The following is a 21185-nucleotide window of genomic DNA, read 5'->3' as shown; positions in this document are numbered from 1 at the left end:
TGGGATTGTTGTTTATCTGCTCCTGCAAAACACGCCCCTTTCTCGCCTGCGCAGACACGCCCACTGGCAGAGTGGCGGGATGCGATTGGTCACGTTTCCACGGCACAGAGCCCTCCCCTTCCTTCCTATTGGCCTCCATGACACATGGGGCCGACCAATGTGCCATCTGACGGGAGGGGCAGGAATTGCTGTCAACAGACTTTGGCTGTAATTGGGCAGTGGGACTGCCATTGGCACGCCTTTCAAAGGATGGCCACGCCCATTCAGCTGTTTGCCCACCTGATTGGTCCCCTCCTGGAAAAGTGTCCCATCTGTGCAGGTAGTGACGTCATCGCCGGGCTAGCTCGCTAAATATGTAGATATCGTAAACTAGGAGATAACGGTTGTACGTGTCGGTGCACATGTATGCGGGGGACTGGAGGACGCTGCCCGCATCCCGCTCTGTACTACGCCGGGAGGCACAGCACAGAGGCATTAGTGCACAGCGCGCTCCTTTACTTCCCATACAATCGCATCGGGCTATGTCTCCGGTGCAGAGATCGGAGGCGGTGACGTCACCGGTGGAGCTGTCAGTCACAACAGGGACCCCCTCTGTGACGTAGCCGGGGCATTGTCTCTGGAAATAGAACGCATTACGTAATGTGGTTGGCTGACAGGTCACGTGACGCGCGCGGGGGGGGGGGGGGGGGGGGGTCGCTTCACTTTGGCGTCACGTGATTCTGAACATTGCTGCAGTGCAAAATCCCAGAGCGCAGACTGTGGCCGTCGCGTTGTGCCCCCCATACAGCGGAGCATGCCCTTACTGATCTCTGGGGTAGAGGACCAGCAGCCTTCCGCTGTGGTGAAACTACGACTCCCAGCATGCACGCTTGCTTGGTTCTTCTCAGAACTTCCACAGAAGTGAATGAAGCATGCTGAGTAGGGCTGCAGTAAACCATTATTTTAGTATTCTTCCGATTATTTTTACAATTAATCGAGTAATCTAATAAGAAAAATGAATTAATAGACTGTTTTCCTTTATAAAAACTCATCAGTCCCCAACACCCTTCGTCCCCCCCCCCTGTGCGATCAGCCCAAGTGCATCAGTCCCCCCCCAGTGCCATCATCAGCTTGCCCCCCCTCCGTGCCAGTACTTACCTTTCCTGTAGGGGCGCCGCTCCACCATCCTGATGTCACACAGCATCGGGTCATAGAGCACGATGTGTCAGGGCTGAAAGTGCAGCATAGTACGGAGCGGTGAGTAATAGCAAGCGCTTCCCTCCCGCTCCGTGGTCACATGACACAAACAAATCCTCGATGCAAAAAGTTTGGTGTCGAATTACTCGATTCAATCGAGTAACCGTTTCAGCCCTAATGCTGAGAGTTGTAGTTTGACAAAATCTGGAGTGCCCAAGGTTTCTGGACTAGCCCATGGCTGAGAGCGCCCCAACCCCCTTCCCATCTCAAGCCTATTTGCTACCTGTGGTTCTGGGCATGTGGGTGAATTATCTGTCGTCGTCGTCCCCCAACCTGCCACTCGCCAGCTGTTGAAATACTACAACCCCCAGCATGCACTGTACACTGCCATGGCATCCTGGGATTTGTCGTTTTTTTTTTTTTTATTAACGGGCAAGCCACAGGTTGGAGACGAATGCTGTATAGCAGGGATGCCCAACTTGTGGCCTTCCAGCAGTTGTAAAACTACAACTCCCACCATGCCTTGCTGTAGGCTGTCCAAGCATGCTGGGAGTTGTAATTTTGCAACAGCTGGATGGCCGCAGTTTGGGCATCCCTGCTCTATAGGAACTTCTGTACCTGCATCCTATTTTCTTCACGCCGTCTTCCTATTCTTAGGCCCCTTTCACACGGGCGAGTATTCCGCACGGATGCGATGCGTGAGGTGAACGCATTGCACCCGCACTGAATACCGACCCATTCATTTCTATGGGGCTGTTCACACGAGCGGTGATTTTTGCGTGACAATCGCAGCATGCTCTATATTCAGCGTTTTTCACGCAACGCAGGCCCCATAGAAGTGAATGGGGCCGCGTGAAAATCGCAAGCAAGTGCGGATCCAGTGCGATTTTCACGCATGGTTGCTAGGTGACGATCGGGCTGGGGACCCGATCTGTATTATTTCCCCTTATAATATGGTTATAAGGGAAAATAATAGCATTCTGAATATAGAATGCAAAGTAAAATAGTGATGGAGGGGTTAAAAATAAAAAAAATAATTAACTCACCGAGTCCACTTGATCGCGTAGTTGCGGATCTCTGTCTTCTTCTGTAATGTTGAGCTGCCAGCTAAGGACCTGTGGTGATGTCACATCACATGATCTCTCACCATGTGATTGGACCATGTGATGAGCACAGTGACATCATCAAAGGTCCTATTCCTGTGCACAGCAAAGAAGACAGAAGAGATGCCGGCTGCGCGATCAAGTGGATTAAGGTGAGTTTAAAATATATATTTTTTATTTTTTTAACCCCTCCAGCCCTATTTTACTATGCATTCTGTATTAAGAATGCTATTATTTTCCCTTATAACCATGTTATAAGGGGAAATAATACAATCTACACAACCTTTAACCCAAACCTGAACTTTTGTGAAAAAGTTCAGGTCTGGGTACCACATTCAGTTTTTTATCACGCGCGTGCAAAACACATTGCGGGTTTGCCGCAATGCACCGGGACGCATCCGGACATGCTCGCCTCAAGGGGCCTTAGAGGTTGGAGTTCTCCAGAGGCAGGTGGAAGCGCAAGGACGTGTTCACAAGAGGCTGATTTGTTGCGGAAGTTCCTGCAGATTTCCCATTCCTTTCATTTGAATGGCACATTCAGAAATCAATGCAGATACTGCTCCATTCACAGTAAGGGCATCTGCAGGCGGCTTTATACACAGAACTTCCCTGCGGATCGATGTGTCACTTGCGGATTTTGATGTGGTTTTTGCATTGAAATCCGCACTAAAAATCCACACAGGAAAAAAGCAAGGTGTGTGCAAGATTTGTCAGCTCTCATTCACTTTGCTGTATTTCCGCAAGATGTGCTGGTAGCCATACAGAACCAATTTTGAGTCGCATAAATTGTGTGTGAACGTACCCCAAGGAAGGACATTTGTGTCGGAGTTGCCCTTTTTGAACAATATTAGGCAGAAATCCGAGGCTGAAACTCCTGACTTCAGTGGCGGATCTGCAGATGGACCAGCCCCACCGCCATTCAGCGGGAGAAATCAGTATTTTCTCAAGCAGCACCCACACCGTGTGCTGTCCGTATCCGTATGTCCATTCCGTAGCCCCGCAAAAAAAAAGCATGTCCTATTCTTGTCCATTTTAGGCATTGTTACAATGGATCCGCAAAAAAAAACCTGGATGGCATACGGAAGTAATCTTTTTATTTTTTTTGCGGGACCGCAAAACACATACGGTCGTGTGCATGTAGCCAAATCCACATTAATATACAAGTACAACCATACTGCACGCTTGTGTTGCAGATGCTACGTGGCTGTGATATGGGCTCTAATTAAACTAATGAAGACCGCATTGTCAACTGGTCTCTATTGGTAATGGCCGCACTGCACCTTCATTGACAATGCAGACCGACTAAACCACGCGGTCTATATTAGTTCAATTAGAGCCCGCGGCACCCGTACGGTACTGGAGCACAGCACGGCCTCATCATGACGCCACCGTGCCATGTTGTACCCTTGAAGCCTGGGAATATGAGGCCATCCAAAATCCTGCATGGCCATGTTTGTGCACTATATGGATACTGTATAGGGGAGCGGTTTGGGGGGTAGTACAATAAAATGAGATCTCCAAACAATGTTTTTACTCAGAGCCTTCAGATATCTTGATTCTGTCCTAATGGAGAGACAATACCAAATACCATCTTTTCTACTGGTTGGATGACCAGTCTCATTGGGACATGTACCGGTGTGGAGAAGCTAGCGTCAAATAAATGAGAAGAGGGGGGTTAACAAATCAGTGACCCAGTCAGCCAAACAGGGGAATAGCCTAGTCGGTTTCATTGCAGACTCCTGTTCTTGACGGCAGCTCCAGCCTATGTACACTGACTCACCACACTGCAAACCAGTCGAGCAAGGGTTAAGCCTAGTGGAGGCAGCTCAAAGCTGGAAGACACCCATGTGTGACTGATGTGTGAAGCCCCGCACGCCATATGTCTGCCTCATAGAACGTGTGGCTTTCTGTGAGTTTCCACCCAAATCCGCACTGGTTACTTGCTGTTTATGTTGCGGTTTTCCATTGAAAAGAGTGAAATCTGCACCAAAAGTTGCACAATCAAATGACATGCTATAGATTTCAAAATCCGCATGGCCGGTCAATTTCCATGCGGAAAAACAAAGCGTACATGAGATTTGTCTGGCACTGTATTACGCTGCGTAAAAACACGTGGTATACGCAATGTGTGCACATACCTAAGGGAAGGGCCACATATGACAGGGCTGCTGTGGATTTTGGCTATGGATGTGGGTGGAATGGGACCCCCGTTCTTGTGATTGACAGAAACAATTAGACCCTTATCATGTGGGCAGAATGTCCGTGTGTTTCTTGGGACAACCCCTTTACACCGAGCAATGCATGGCCTGGTAACTGTTCCCTCAATAACAGAAGGTTATCTGTACAGACGACCTGTTCATAAAATACCCGCGTCCTACCAAATCCAATAGGGCCCCTCAGACTGTTGTGGTTGTATGCACATGGTAAGAAGACCAGCAGAGGTTCCTCGTAGTGTGAAACCATTCAGATGAGGCCTGTGACAAGAAGATGTTTGTGAAGGGTCTGTGTTCTGGGAATCATGAACTACTAGACTGATTCCCAGAACATCTCCTTCCAATAGTCAGGGAGAACCACTGAGGGCATCCCTGCTCTGTCAGTAGTTTTCACGCACCCATAGACTTCAATGGGCATGTTTGGTCTTCGGCCTCATTCACACGTCAGTGATTCCCGGACACGTTCAGTCTATGTTCTCCATGGACAGCACACACACACCCATTGATTTTAATGGGTTTATTCACAAATCTTTGTTTCTCCACCTTGGTCCTTAATGTGGACCAAACATGTCCAATTTAGTCTACAGGCCGACAAAGTCCACTGACAGAACACAGGCAGTGGCAGTGGTCCTCACTGACTATTGGAAGGAGATGCTCTGAAATCCCTTTTTCAGCCTCGCAGTGCATGGGGAGTAGGATGTGACCCTGTGGGCAAAAAACAGAGGCCAACAGCGGACACAGACACTTCCATAGATAAAACACTGACCGTCTTGTCATGGACACCATCACAGATGTGTGAAAGAGGAATAGAAGGAGAAAACCGGAGCACAGCTATGATCAGCTGCACCAGCCTGCGTCTCACAATCTGGAAAAAAGCCACAAAGGTAGGTTCCGAAAAACTAACTACAATAGTACAACACATTTCCAGGTCGGTTCACCGTCTTAGGGTGCATTCACATCACCGTTTAGCTTTCCGTTCTTCTGATCTGTCAGAGAGAAAAACGCATCCTGTAAAAAAAAACGGATCCCGTTGTTACATCAGTTGTCATCCATTTGAGCTATTTCCACCTGAGATTTCCCCCCCCCCATCTAAAAAACAAAAGTACTGCATGCAGGACTTTTTTTTCTGTCTAAAAAACAAATCTCAGACAGAAATGGCTCAAACGGATGACAACTGATGCAAAAGGATCCGTCTCCCTCTCAGAAAGCTAAAAGGTGATGTGAATTCACCCTTATTTGTATATACAGTATAGAGTTTAAATTACATTCTGCTTTTACCATTGTATTCGCACTAGGTTGGACCGACCTTAAAACGCAGTATTTTAATTCATGTTTCACATTCTTTGGAACCCACCTTTGCGGCAGCGCCTTTGGTCCCTGTCCCCCCCCTCCCCCCTCATTTCTTGGATAGGCACAGCCTGGATTTTGAAGGGGAAGTCCACGGTAACATTCTCGTGTGAACAAGCCCGTACAGGTTCTTCACTCTGCAGACTAGTCACAAAATCCTTAACCAACACTGACATCTACAGGCAGAGGCAGGCACTGCATCTGTATTTTCTATTACTGATAAAACTACCAACTATTACAGGGATGGCCAACCTGAGGCTCTCCAGCTGTTGCAAAACTACAACTCCCATCATGCCCAGACTGCCAGCAGCTATCAGCAGGGCATGGTGGGAGTTGTCGTTTTACAACAGCTGGAGAGCCGCAGGTTGGCCATGCCTGAACTATTATATTAAGAAGTCACACCTCATTAACCCTTTCACTGAGAAGGGTGCATGGAATACATAATGGAGCAAATAACTAATCCTACTGATGGCGTACACGTTCGACAGGCTCTGTCCAGGCATGTACCAGATACATCACGGTGGCTCCAGCTGGTTGGCTTACTTTGCTGCAACCAAAACCAATGACAAGAAAAAGTGACCTTTCTGCATTATATCTGCATACGTATATATAGATCCACCTCTTATTTTCCTACAACTATGACCTCTGTTTCATAGGACGGTCAGGTGGTTAGTCTCCTATATCACATGCTCCATCTCTAACCTTGAACAGTCGGAGATCATAAACTGCTAGAGTGTGAGCAGCTCGGTGCTAGATATGAACTGCATGTCATATGGGGATAAGCAACCTTTGGCTTTTCCAAACTACACCTCCCATCATCCACAACATCAGGTCTAGACTCTTTATGATACCTTGTGCTCTCTATATATCTCTGTCCGCATACCTGACGCTTATATACATGTCAATGGAGACCCGTCACGGATGTCGATGTACATGAACTCTGAACACGCAATCTGCACTACTGTATGCAGGGCCATTGTGACAGTGGATCACGCCACGCTTTACAGTAGTATATCTTTCCGGAGCTGCGGACTGTAAGATCGGGGGCGCGCTCCGGAAATGCGGATGCGGACAGCAGACTGTGTACTGTCCACATCCATTCCTGCCCCATAGAGAATGAATGAGTCCGCACTCGTTCCGCAATTTGTGGAACGGATGCAGACGTGTGGACAGAGCCTTATCTGTAGTCACAAAACAAACAGTACATAGGATATCTAGGGTCACTCCCCAGCTGGCCCCCCCTCCTCATATTTCATATGTAGCAGAGCTTGGTAAGCAGACGAACACTACAGACTGAGCTGACTGCCCGGATGATGGGGGTGGATGCAAGAAATAATCAAGTGGGCATCATTTTTATTTATTTTTTTAAAGATCAATTACAATTTTATTCCTATTAAAATGGCCACAATAAAAAGAGAACTGTAATCTCTGAAAATGAATCTAGGCAGAGTGCTCTTCATATGAGCCATAAACCATCTTACATCATTTCCTTTTAGTAACTTCTAGGTAAGGCCACTTTCACACTGGCGTTTTTTGTGGACCCGTCGTGGATCTGCAAAAACGCTTCCGTTACAATAATACAACCACATGCATCCGTCATGAATGAATCCGGTTGTATTGTGTCTTCTAACACCATTGAAGCTTGAAGCGTTATTCTGTCCGCGATGGGGACGCAGCCAAACGGAACGCATTCTGGTGCACTCCGTTCAGTTCAGTTTTATCTCCATTGACAATGAATGGGAACAAACCTGAAGCGTTTTCTTCCGCTATTGGAGATCCTATGACGGATCTAATAGCGGAATTGAAAACGCTAATGTGAAAGTAGCCTAATACATAAATGCATTTGTTGTTTTCCGGCAAATTTATCACACGTGCCAAACAAAAATTGTCAGCAAATGTAATGGGAAGGACGTGGCATGACGGAAGATAATGGGTGGGATGGAGAGGCGGCAATACATAAGAAAACCTTTTATTATACAATACAAATACAATACATACAAGTCAAAAACTAAATAAAAAGAGAAAACTAAACCCAACCATCCTCCGACTCAAGTCTCACGGGATCCCAGGGTAATCACCCCGACCAATGCCACAACCACAGTGACCGCTTCCCCTGGTGGCGGGTCCCGAGTATACATACTGTACACCGCGCTCCTGCACATCAGGCAATGAAGTCCAGAGGTCGGTTGAAGCCTCCTTTCCTGTTCATGTACTGCCTGTATGATGGACACAAAACGCACAATGTTAGAGGTTTAACCATCATTTTATCATCGCTGAATAGAGATTCATCTGTGTCAAGGAAAGGCTACTTTCACACTCGCGTTTGGTGCGGATCCGTCATTGATCTGCACAGACCGATCCGTTTAGATAATGCGACCATCTGCATCCGTTCAGAACGAATCCGGTTGCATTATCTTTAACATAGCCAAGACGGATCCGTCTTGAACACCATTGAAAGTCAATGGAGGACGGATCAGTTTTCTATTGTGCCAGATTGTGTCATAGAAAACGGTGACAACCAACAATGTAGAGCAGTGAGGCGATTTCACGTTTTTTATCCTTACTACGGATAGCCTGTGGTTTTGAAGAGTTATTACTATCTAAACGTGGAGGCACATAGCTCAGATATGCCATTGCTTCATCATCAGATCCCACAGGTCAGAGAATGACAAGGAAGGGGCCACCGCTGCAGCCTTTCACAGAGTCGCTTGGTCTGCTGCTGTGCAGAACTGAAGGTCCATACAAGTGAATGGGACCGTCCGCCGTGGCCAGAGGCTGCACTAATACTCGTACAGGTACAATAGATGCCTATACAAGTAGTTTTACACTTGGCAAACGTCTTTCTGCAGTGTTTCTACGCATGAGACTGTTTGGTCCTGAGCTGGATCCCTCCCTGTGCGGTTATGCTGGTGAGGGCTGCAGGGTCTGACCAGGCGCCACAAAGGCTGCACCGATGCATTGCAATGGATCACCGCTGGCGTCCGGCAGAGCCGAGCTTCCACTGTAAAAATTACACCTGCTAATTGCTAATGAGCGTTCGTAGTAATGCTCGTTACTGTTCATCTGACAGTCTAATACCGCCGCTGCTTGCGCCATAAATTCATCGGGCAATGCAGATCTTTTGATAGGTTAAAAAATATATATATTTATTTGCAGGCAGCAAATCGTGGTGTCTTAATAACGATCTGCCGCTGGTAAACCACTGTACAGCATGGGGAGGAGATCGCTGCATGCAATGGCAGCAGTCTCCTTAGCTAGCGAGCAGACGATTGCCGGCAAGGACCGCTTCCCCTCCCGACAATCGCCTGTTAAATCAGGCTGTGTAATACACCCTAAACTGCCAGGATCAGAGATAACTCCAATACCGGCAGCTTAAAGGGCTTCTGTCACCCCCAAAACTCATTTTTGGGCTTGTTAAAATCCTTATTGAACGACTATTCCCTATATAGGGCTCTTACCTTGTTCTGTGGCTTCGTTTCATAAAAAAAAAAAAAAAAAAAACACACACGAGCTTTTAAAATATGCAAATGACTTCACTACCAGCAAGTAGGGAGTCTACTTGCTGGTAGCCGCCGCATCCTCCTTTTAAAACCCCCCCCCCTCCTGTTGATTGACAGGGCCAGCGAGCGCTCTCCTCCTCCGGCTGGCTCTGTCAGCATTTCAAATCCCGCACCTGCGCCTTAAGTGTCTGAATTCGGCGCAGGCGCTCTGAGAGAAGGACGCTCGCTTCCTCAGCACTCCCTCAGTGCGCCTGCGCCGATGACGTCACCTCTAAACCCGAAAGAGAAGACGTCATCGGCGCACTGAGGAAGCGAGCGTCCTTCTCTCAGAGGGCCTGCGCCGAATGAAGACACGTAAGGCGAAGGCGCGGGATTTGAATTGCAGACAGGGCCAGCCGGAGGAGGAGAGCGCTCGCTGGCCCTGTCAATCAACAGGAGGAGGGGGCGCTTTTTTTAAAAGGAGGATGCTGCGGCTACCAGCAAGTAGACGCCCTACTTGCTGGTAGCGAGGTAATTTGCATATTTTAAAAGCTCGATTTTTTATGAAACGAAGCCACAGAACAAGGTAAGAGCCCTATATAGGGAATAGTCGTTCAATAAGGATTTTAATATGCCCAAAAATGAAAAATGAGTTTTGGGGGTGACAGAAATCCTTTAATGCTCTGGTCAATGGAGACAGCAGTATCCAGGCAGTTAAGACGGAGGGAAGAGGCTCCCATGGCGGCAGGACTGTGGAGTCTGTGTCCATTTTGGTGGAGTCAGAGTCGTTAGAAAATAGACCGACTGACTCCAAAAATGACTCCAAAAATATATAAATCAATTGGTACAGTTAGTTCAATGCAGTATGTGCTGAATATATTTTCTTAAGAATGTGGGAAAATGATTAAATGTCCTATAGAGAGGCTGTTCTCTAGCCTTAAAATAATTCGATCAGATTTGAGGTCCTCTATGAAGGAGGCAATACTATTTCTCAGAACAAATAGACTCACCCCACAAATGTTATTCAAGACGTTTTTGTTACAAACATTTTTTTTCCCCCACTTACTGCAGCGTTTTGCATATTTACAATTTATTAAAGTTTTGTGTGTTCTAAAGTTGTATCCAATAAATATATTTTATGTTTTACCTAAATAGCTTGATTATTGTATCATAAGGGTGATAAAAAGCTTAAAATTAAGTTATGCGCCTTGTATGAGGGAGTCGGAGTTAGGGGAAATTGAGGTGTCGGGGCTTTGGCTTACCGACTCCACAGCCCTGCATGGCGGCCAGCGGTCTAACGAAGGGCCCCCGCCTATTACGTCGTGTCACAGACTTGCCTGTGCATGCCTCTGCACTACTTTTTTGCGGTGTGGAGGAATGGATAGAAACCCCACGGAAGCACAATACAAAACAGCCAGTGCACGAGCCCCAATACATATCTTTGGTATTGCAGTAATGGTACTGACCCACAGAAAACAAGTAATGCGCTAGTTATGCCACACTGTGAATGCTGTAAATTTAAAGTGCATAGAACAATGGCTGGACTGTTTATTTCCCAATTCCATCCCCCAAAAAGTTAATAAATTATATGTATCCCAAAATAGTGTCAAATATTACAGCCAGAAAAAAAAAAAAAAAAAAAGCCACCGATCATCTTTTTTTGTACTCCTCCTTGGCTAAAAATACTCCAAAATGCTAAGAACAACATTTTGATTCTGCCAGAAAAATGTAATGCAACCCCTGCATGCCGAGTCAGTGCTGTGACCTCTTCATTCGCAGGGTCAGTGGGGGTACCAGAGATCAGACTAGGGCTCAACTATTTTTGCAATCGAGTATTCTATCGATTAATCGTGTACTCTAATACCAAAAAACGAATTAAAAGAACGTTTTTCTTTATAAAAACTCATCAGCTCTTCCCATATAAGACTTTGGTAGCATTATTCCGGGAGTGCAGGAAGCCTTGAACTGATCGGTGACATCAGCAGGAAGAATCCCCAGCGCTGGGAAGACCAGATAACCGAGGTGAACTGTGTAATGTGCAGTGAGAAGGAACATTGCCTGGAGCTCCTCATTACTGAACTACTGGCTGTCCATTAGAAGAGAGCAGCGATGTGGGCATGCCTGCACAGGAAGATACTATGGCATGCATGAATAGAGAGCCCATTGAAGGAACCGACAAGGCTTTAACATCACATGTAGGCGTTTTCATGTGCAAATAATTACTACACTATATCTCATCTCCACTATAGGGTTTTAATCTGTGTGACTTGGTTTTAAAGGGAATATGTAATTGAATTTTTTTTTTCTGCCAGTGAAAGGGTTTGTCCCCTTAATATTCTACAGTTTTTATACCAGCACCCGGATATGAATAGTTTTGTAATTGCATGTAATTAAACATATGGCATTGCCACTGAGTTATTCAATAAAAAGTATCTGTATAGCGCTGCCTGCTTTTATTTCTTTGTCCAGCTCACTGAGAAGGCCGCACATGCTCAGTTTCATCCTTCAACTGCCTCCTGAGCTGTGATAGGAAGAGCTGAGACACGCCCCCTGAGCTGTGATAGGGAGAGCATGGACACGCCCCCTGAGCTGTGATAGGGAGAGCATGGACTCGCCCCCTGAGCTGTGATAGGGAGAGCATGGACTCGCCCCCTGAGCTGTGATAGGGAGAGCATGGACTCGCCCCCTGAGCTGTGATAGGGAGAGCATGGACTCGCCCCCTGAGCTGTGATAGGGAGAGCATGGACTCGCCCCCTGAGCTGTGATAGGGAGAGCATGGACTCGCCCCCTGAGCTGTGATAGGGAGAGCATGGACTCGCCCCCTGAGCTGTGATAGGGAGAGCATGGACTCGCCCCCTGAGCTGTGATAGGGAGAGCATGGACTCGCCCCCTGAGCTGTGATAGGGAGAGCATGGACTCGCCCCCTGAGCTGTGATAGGGAGAGCATGGACTCGCCCCCTGAGCTGTGATAGGGAGAGCATGGACTCGCCCCCTGAGCTGTGATAGGGAGAGCATGGACTCGCCCCCTGAGCTGTGATAGGGAGAGCATGGACTCGCCCCCTGAGCTGTGATAGGGAGAGCATGGACTCGCCCCCTGAGCTGTGATAGGGAGAGCATGGACTCGCCCCCTGAGCTGTGATAGGGAGAGCATGGACTCGCCTCCTGAGCTGTGATAGGGAGAGCATGGACTCGCCCCCTGAGCTGCAGCAGTAAAGACACTCCCCTTGAGTTTTCAGCTTGATATAAATCTAGCAGAGCAATGAATGTGGAGATCTCTGGATCCATGGAAGGTACACGGCTGGTTCTAGCTTTGTTAGAAAGAGATTGTCATGTACTAGCATTATCATTTCTTATATTAATCATGGGATAACCCCTTTAAGTGATCACCTATCCTTAGGATAGGCCATCACTAGCAGATCAGCAGGGGTCTGACACCCCACCAATCAACTGTTCTGTGTAGCTACATCGACAGAAGTCAGCGTCGAGGCTGCAAAGAACCATCATCATTGTAGTGGCGGGAGTTCACTGCTCCTATTGACTTCAATGGGAGCAGTGCTGTAGTAGTGAACCCCTGCCACTACAATGTTGCTGGTGCTGTGTAGCTCTGGCGCTGACTTCTGTCGATGTAGCTACACAGAACCATCTGCAGGGGTACATGACGTTGAACCATCACTGATCTGCTAGTGATGCAGAATATAGGCCATCACTTAAAGAACCTAGGACAACCCCTTTAAAACCAGACAGCAACACATCATTTTTTTTCTAATTGTGGATTTTTTATATTCTATTCCCTGAACATGATTATGGGGGCAGCCATCTTGTCTGGACATTTAGAGATATGCTTCACAGCAGCCACCATGGGCCATAGACAGAATAGACTGGAGGGGACCTCAAAGACTTCTACTGGAGATTCATGCACTGCGACCTGTGCAGAGGTCAGGAGGGTAGATAAGCTGTGATATCACCTATTGTGAAAGGTGGATCCAGTCTTATCTTTATGTAGGTGATATTGGTTATTTTTTTCAGAGCACATACACTTTCACCCAGGCATTTCATGCTCCGATGCTCTCCCTTGCCCTACTCTGAATAAGGCTGTTTGCTTATATTTTTTTACACTGCTAGGTGACGTTACAGGTGTCGTTACCAGTAATGGGTGGGCTTTAGCTCTGCTCTAGCCTGTAAAACGAGAGGGCCTCACTGATAGGTGGAAGCCTCCGCCTAGCAGAGACCTGGTACGTCACCGGATCTAATGGAAAAGCCCTTTCCCTGCGCAACTCAGCACAGGGCAAGGGAGAGCATCGGAACATTAAGACCCCTTGCAGATGAGCGTGTCCGGATTATGTTCGGATGCGTTCCGGGTGCATTGCAGCAAACCCACGTGAGTAGGTACCCAAATGCAGTCAGTTTTGACTGCGATTGCGTTCCATTGTTCAGTTTTTATCGCGCGGGTGCAATGCGTTTTGCATGCGCGTGATAAAAAACTGAATGTGGTACCCAGACCCGAACTTCTTCACTGAAGTTCAGGTTTGGGTTCAGTGTTGTGTAGATGTAATTATTTTCCCTTATAACATGGTTATAAGGGAAAATAATAGCATTCTTTAATACAAAATGCTTAGTAGAAGGTCAATTGAGGGTTAAAAAAAATTAATAATTAACTCACCTCCTCCTCTGGATCGCGTAGCAGCCGGTCTCTTCTTACTTCTTTAATCATGAGCTGCCGGCTAAAGGACCTGTGGTGACGTCAAATCACATGGTCCACCACCGTGGTGATGGACCATGTGATGTGACGTCACCACAGGTCCTTTAGCCGGCAGCTCATGATTAAAGAAGTAAGAAGAGACCGGCTGCTACGCGATCCAGAGGAGGAGGTGAGTTAATTATTAATTTTTTTTAACCCTCAATTGACCTTCTACTAAGCATTTTGTATTAAAGAATGCTATTATTTTCCCTTATAACCATGTTATAAGGGAAAATAATACAGTGAATAGACTGTCATCTTAGCAACCATGCGTGAAAATCGCACCGCATCCACACTTGCTTGCGATTTTCACGCAGCCGCATTCACTTCTATGGGGCCTTCGTTGCGTGGAAAACGCACACAATATAGAGCATGCTGCGACTTTCACGCAACGCACAAGTGATGCGTGAAAATCACCGCTCATGTGCACAGCCCCATAGAAATGAATGGGTCCGGATTCAGTGCGGGTGCAATGCGTTCCCCTCACGCATTGCACCCGCACGGAAAACTCGTCCGTGTGAAAGGGGCCTATATGCTCCGATGATCATGTCAGAGGAGCTGCCTGGGTGAAAAAGGGGATCTGTCCGGGTTCAGCTCTGAACCCTGACAACCCCTTTAATCGGGCCTGTAATGATAAGGAGATATCTTCAGTTAAATGATCTGTACAGACCAAGAGGTGGCGCCTATTATTAGGCTTAGTGGGCAGTGCGCGAACTGCAGGATTTTATAGTTGGTAGTATGGTAAATTAGAAATAGCACAGAATTCTTCAAAAATAGGTTTAACATAAAAACACGATTTAAACAATAGGTCACTTTCTCATGACACATGCTCTCACAATTACAGAATATGCTAATTTGCCCTGATCTTTTGCACATGTGCTCTTGCTCGTTTGCCTGGTACTGTTGCCTGGTAACCATTGTGTAAGTGAGCCTTCAGGACGAACTCCGTGTCATCTCTACTGTTATTTTCTGCGATTCCCACTGAGAGATGTATCGGGGATTTTATTAATATTCTCTACGTAATCATTACCTCTGTACGTCAAGTTACATTGCCATCGTTACAGCCCGTCACACCCGTATCAAAAGTAGTTCAACTTCATCCAAAACAGCATAGGATTAACTACTAGTAAATACAACACTCTAGGTGAAATCCACATTTGTTTTATCCCCTTAACATTCTGCTTCTTTGCCCGCTCTGATGTTGATCTATACATAGCAAAAACAATGCAACAGCACTCTGCAAACACAAATAATAAAGTAAATACAATAGTGCCATACTCACTATAGAGAATGTACTAATGCTAAGTTATTAATGTGAGATTCTTGTTAAACACATTTTGTACAACATTATTTGTGCCTGTCCGCCAGCAACAAGGCAATCTCTTTAGGACAGGAACCTACACTAAATACCACATTCACTGGTGCCAAACTGGCCTCCATTAAATTTAGGGAATGCAGGTTCCACATACATGCTGAGCCCACTCTATATTTTACCTCTTCTAGTGCCAAATGACCTCCAATAAATGCAGGAAGGGCAGGCCACAGCTTTAGGCTGCATTCACACGTCCGTGTGTGTTTTGCGGATCCACAAAACACGGACATCGGCGATGTGCATTCCGCATTTTGCGGTCCGCACATCGCCGGCACTTAATAGAAAATGCCTTTTCTTGTCCGCAATTGCGGACAAGAATAGGACATGTTCTATAATTTTCGGGATCGGAATTGCGGACCCGGAAGTGCGGATCCGCAATTCCGGATCCTGGCAGCACATAGTGCTGCCCTATAGAAATGAATGGACGTGTGAATGGACCCTTACACTAATTACTATCAGCCTATGGGACAGACAGGTTAGTTAGGAGTGCAGCAAAAGAGGTATAATACAGAGTGGGCTTAGCATGCATGTGGAACCTGCATTCCATGAATTTATTGGGGGAGGGGGGGGGGTCAGAGGAGGTAGTATTTAGTGTAGGTTCCTGTCCTAAAGAGATTGCCTTGTTGTTGGCAGACAGGCAGAAATAATTTTGTACAAAATGTATTTGCCAAGAATCTCACATTTATAACACAGCATTAGTACATTTTCTAAAGTGAGTATGGCACTATTGTATTTACTCGATTATTTGTGTTTGCAGAATGCTGTTACATTGTTTTTGCTTTTGTGCTTCCAGACATGGCGACGTGCACCTGCGCACTGGGATGTGCTGACTAACCACCATTTTTTCCTTTGGCGATATATAGAGCACAGTGATCTTATGGGTACTGTCAGTGTACCCACCAGATAAGCAGCAGGAACGCAGTGGACAGACAGTCATGCTTCTGCCGCAGCTAACAGCATTGGAGATTACTCTGATCCTAGCAGTTTAACTTATTAGATGCCATGGTCAAACTAAGTCCATAGTAGCCTATAAGGTGTTTGACAAAGAGAGGCCTCCTTCTGTCAGATCCTCCACTCCATGTTATACTCCAATGGGTTAACATGACAGCTGGGGGCCTAACTAAGGCCCCCATGGCTGAAAGTCTATTAAGGACCTACCAGGATAAAAAAAAAAAAAAAAAAAACACAGCCCAAAGAGGACAATGCCTTTAATTAAAGGGGTAGTCTCATCTCACTGGATTTACAGAATCACCTTGCTTTTTCCCATAGCAGTCAATGGAACTGTGCAAACAGTGTGTCACAGCAAGCCATGCGGTTTCCATAACTAGGGACTTACCGATACAGAGTAGCATGCTGTGCTGCTTGCATAGCCTCCATTCACTGCTACAGGAGCGCGGTGTGGTCAGATGCTTCAACTGTCCATCCCTGACCGACAGTTACTGTTGTTACTACCCTCTCGACCACGAGAGGCTAAGATGGGACAAACCCTTTGAAGGGGTATTCTGGTTTTTAAAAGTTATCCCCTACCCTATGGATAACTATTAGGGCTCATGCACACGAACGTATTTTCTAAACTTGTTCGTTCAGTTTTTTTTTTTGCGGACCATATAGAGAACCATTCCTTTCAATGGGTCCATAAAAAAATAAATAAAAAAACACGAAGTTACTCGTGTGTATTCCGTTTCCGTACCACAAGAAAATAGAACGTGTCCTATTATTGCCCTCATTACGGACAAGGATAGGACTGTTTTATTAGGGGACAGCTGTTCCGTTCTGCAAAATAAGGAATGCACACGAACGTCATCTGCATTTTTTGCGGACCGCAAAATACATATGGTCGCGTGCATGAGACCTTAAATTGATGGGGACCCTACTGCTTGGAGCCTAATGGGTACCCTGCACCCCTCTCTGTGGGAGTTCCAGAGACAGCCAAGCACAGCTCTCCACTATTTCTGGAACTCCAATAGAGATGAATGGAGAGACAGTTTGCATGCCCAACATGATGATCATTTTGGAAGGGGGGGCAGCAGTAAGATCACCACTAATCGAATAGTTAGGGAATAACTTTTAACAAGTGGAATAACCCTTTAATGAAGTGTTAAAGGATAACAGTCATATTTTTACTCAAAATTCAATTTTCATATATGTTGTTGCTGCTGTGGTGATAATCCATAATCACCAATTATTGTGTTCACATACCACTTGTTTAATAAGATTCCGTCCATAGCAACCGCTCCTCACAAGACTTCTTTTCCGACTCAAGATGGCCGCCGATGCCCTTAGGGTCCATTTACACATCCGTAATTTGGGTCCGCATTCGTTCCGCAATTTGCGAACCCATTCACTTTCAATGGGGCTGGAATGGATGTGTGAATGGACCCTTACCCTGAGGCTAAGACCTCCCTCCCTAACTACCCAGAATTCATTCAGCTCATCTTGGGAACGTGCAGCCTCACCCCAACCAGACTTAAACACGCCCTCTTCCTCCTGGGTAGTTGATCGCTAATTTTTATTGCGAATATCGGCACTATTTCGGTCCGACGGGAGCGCGCACGCAACATTTGGGACTGCCCACTACTACGTCCTCCGTCTTCTGTATATAGAAGGTAGAAGACGGATGACACCTAGCAATGCTGTTTTAGCCGCACCACTGAAATGCCTGGGGGAGCAAAGAGCAAGCTGCAATTACTAGGTAATTCAATACCTATGGAAAAGTGTTAACTAGGGAACTAAGGTTTACTTAGTGAGACCAAGCCAATTACATAAAAAAAAAAAAGTAATGTGGACATGCAAGGCCTTACCTGTATTTTCTTTTCTGAGACACATTTATGGCATATGCATTAACAGATCCATCTACTTTCTTCCCCTGAGAAAGAACAAAGGAAGACACGGTCATTTTGCCAGTTACATATGTTGTGTCGGGCATCACCATATTGAAATGAGCTCCGGACCAGTACTAGCAGCACGAGAAGAAAACTGCATTTATTATAACCAAAGTAGAAATGGTGATGTCTGGATTCCATTCACTTTTATTGCCCTGTCCTTCATCCATGAATGTTCCAGCACACTCGAAAATGCAATAGTTGGACCTTTTTTTTTTTTACCCTTTAAGGCTTATTTTTGTCTTTGCATTTAGTTTTTTTCCTCCCCACTTTCAAAGAGCCATAGCTTTTAAAATTTTCCATTCAAACAGCCATATGAGAGTTAATTTTTTGTGACACATTTTATTATTTAACCCTTTAGGGACCGGGCTCATTTTCACCTTAAGGACCAGACCATTTTTTGCAAATCTGACCAGTGTCACTTTAAGTGCTGATAACTTTAAAACGCTTTGACTTATCCAGGCCATTCTGAGATGGTTTTTTCGTCACATATTGTACTTCATGACACTGGCAAAATGGAGTAAAAAAAAAACAACATTTTTATTTATAAAAAAAAATAAAATACTAAATTTACCAAAAATTTTAAAAAATTAGCAAATTTTTAAGTTTCAATTTCTCTACTTCTATAATACATAGTAATACCTACAAAAATAGTTATTACTTTACATTCCCCATATGTCTACTTCATGTTTGGATCATTTTGTGAATGCAATTTTATTTTTTGGGGACGTTACAAGGCTTAGACGTTTATAAGCAAATCTTGAAGTTTTTCAGAAATTTTCAAAAACCCACTGTACGGGCACACGGCAGGGCGCAGAAGGAAAGGAACGCCATACCATTTTTGGAAGGCAGATTTTGCAGGACTGCTTTTTTGACGCTATGTCCCATTTGAAGCCCCCTGATGCACCCCTAGAGTAGAAACTCCCAAAAAGTGACCCCATTTTAGAAACTACGGGATAGGGTGGCAGTTTTTACGGCGGCGCCCAGAGATGTCCCAGCACTTATTATTCCTGGGTGCCGCTCCGTTCGCCCGCAGTGCCCAATTACTGTCTCCTCTCCTGCTCCGTATGCAAATTACTATCGGAGCAATGGGGAGGAGACATCAGCTTCTCTAGTGGGCGTTCCTTCTCCCTGGCTGTAGCACTGTCCAATCGCAGCACAGCGCAGGGAGAAGGAATGCCCACTAGAGGAGCTGATGTCTCCTCCCCATTGCTCCGATAGTAAATTGCATACGGAGCAGGAGACCGTAATGGGACGGCGGTCGAACGGAGCGGCGCCCAGGAATAATAGTAAGTGCTGGGACATCGCTGGGCGCCGCTCTGTGTAGCCTAATACTTTAAGTCTGGACCCAGGAAATAAAGACTTTAACACATAATACAGGAGACAGGTGCCGGCAGCAGAATCGCATAGCAGCTCCCTGTCAGAGGCAGGGTGTTGGCTATCAGCGGCAGTTAACCCCTCAGGTGCGGCACCTGAGGGGTTAACTGCAGCTGATTTGCTGCCAGTACCCGCCTCCTGTATTCAGGGTTAATCATCATTGGTGGCGCAGTGCGCCCGCCCCCCCTCAACCCCCCACCCCATTAAAATCATTGGTGGCACAGTGCGCTCGCCCCTATCAACCCCCCCCAGTATTAAAATCATTGGTGGCAGTGGCCACAGGGTCCCCTCACCTCCTTTTATTGGTAGTGCAGTGGAAGCTTCTGATCGGAGCCCCAGCAGTGTAATCCTGGGGATCCGATCGGTTACCATGGCAGCCAGGACGCTATTGAAGCCCTGGCTGCCATAGTCTGCTCCCTGCTGCAGTGTGCACAAAGCCGAGAGTGTGAGATCCTATTCACCCTGATAGAGCTCTATCAGGGTGAATAGGACAAGGAATGAAAAGATCCCAGGTTCTGCCCCCTAAAGGGGGAAATAGTTATCAAATAAAAAGTGTAAAAAAACAAAAAAAAAAAAAAAAAAAAAGAGAAAAAAGTTAATAAAAAAATAAATAAAAAATAAAACACACCAAAATATTAAGTATGAATCACCCCCTTTCCCAATTTCACATATAAAATATATAAACAATAAATAAATATATCACATATCACCACATCCGAAAAGTCCAAACTATTAAAATATAAAATAAAAAAAAAAATCTATGCGGTGAACGCTGGAACAGAAAAAATAATATAAAACTGCGCGATTCGCCATTTTTTAAAATGCGGAATGCACGTGGCTTTTTTGGTTTATTTTTTCGCGTGGTATCGAATATCGCAATACTTTTTTATGGTATCGAAATCGAATCAAAAATTGGGTATCTTAAAAACTCTACTAAGGTGACAAAAAAAATGGTTTATTTAACACAGTTTTTATTTTTTACGGTGTTCATCTGAGAGGTTAGGTCATGTGATATGTTTATAGAGCCGGTCGATATGGACGCGGCGATACCCAATATGTCTACTTTATTTAGGGGAAATGATTTTTCTTTTTACCTGAAACTTAATTTTTTGGGGGGAAAACTTTTTTTTTTTTAATGTCACTATTTTTTGTCCCACTTTGGGACTTCCACTTTTGGGGGTCTAATCCTTTACAATGCATTCCAATACTTCTGAATTGGAATGCATTGGCTGTATGAGTAATACTGTGTGTATTACTCATACAGCTTCCGGCCTGTGAGATCCAGGGGGCTGGATCTCACAGGCTCATCACCGGAAGGCATCGCGCTGCCTTCCATGCCATCGGGTCCCCATTATAGCCGCACGGGGACCAGATGGCACCTCCGATCACCGTCGCAACCACCCGTAAACGCCGCAAACCGCAGGTCTGAATTGATGTGTCCTTAAGTACCAGGACATCATGCCGTAACGGCACGTCATATGTCCACCAGGAGGTTAAT

At 45.8% G+C, this 21185-nt stretch overlaps 1 protein-coding gene across 1 annotated transcript in view; it reads right to left on the bottom strand.

The window, feature by feature from the left end:
* Nucleotides 1-7792: 7792 nt before the first annotated feature.
* SNRNP27 (small nuclear ribonucleoprotein U4/U6.U5 subunit 27) overlaps nt 7793-21185 on the bottom strand; it is a 38814-nt gene continuing 25421 nt past the window's right edge. Inside the window, exons 5-6 of the mRNA XM_040414423.1 lie at nt 18230-18294; nt 7793-8055 (exon numbers count right to left, since the gene is read on the bottom strand). Coding sequence (XP_040270357.1) covers nt 8001-8055; nt 18230-18294 — 120 coding nt within the window. The 3' untranslated portion in view covers nt 7793-8000. The remainder of the gene's footprint in view (nt 8056-18229; nt 18295-21185) is intronic.

Source organism: Bufo bufo, chromosome 1, assembly GCF_905171765.1.
Source record: "Bufo bufo chromosome 1, aBufBuf1.1, whole genome shotgun sequence".
NCBI classification, from domain to species: domain Eukaryota; kingdom Metazoa; phylum Chordata; class Amphibia; order Anura; family Bufonidae; genus Bufo; species Bufo bufo.
The sequence above is the reverse complement of the archived record's forward strand: the minus strand, read 5'-3'. Positions and strand labels throughout refer to the sequence as shown.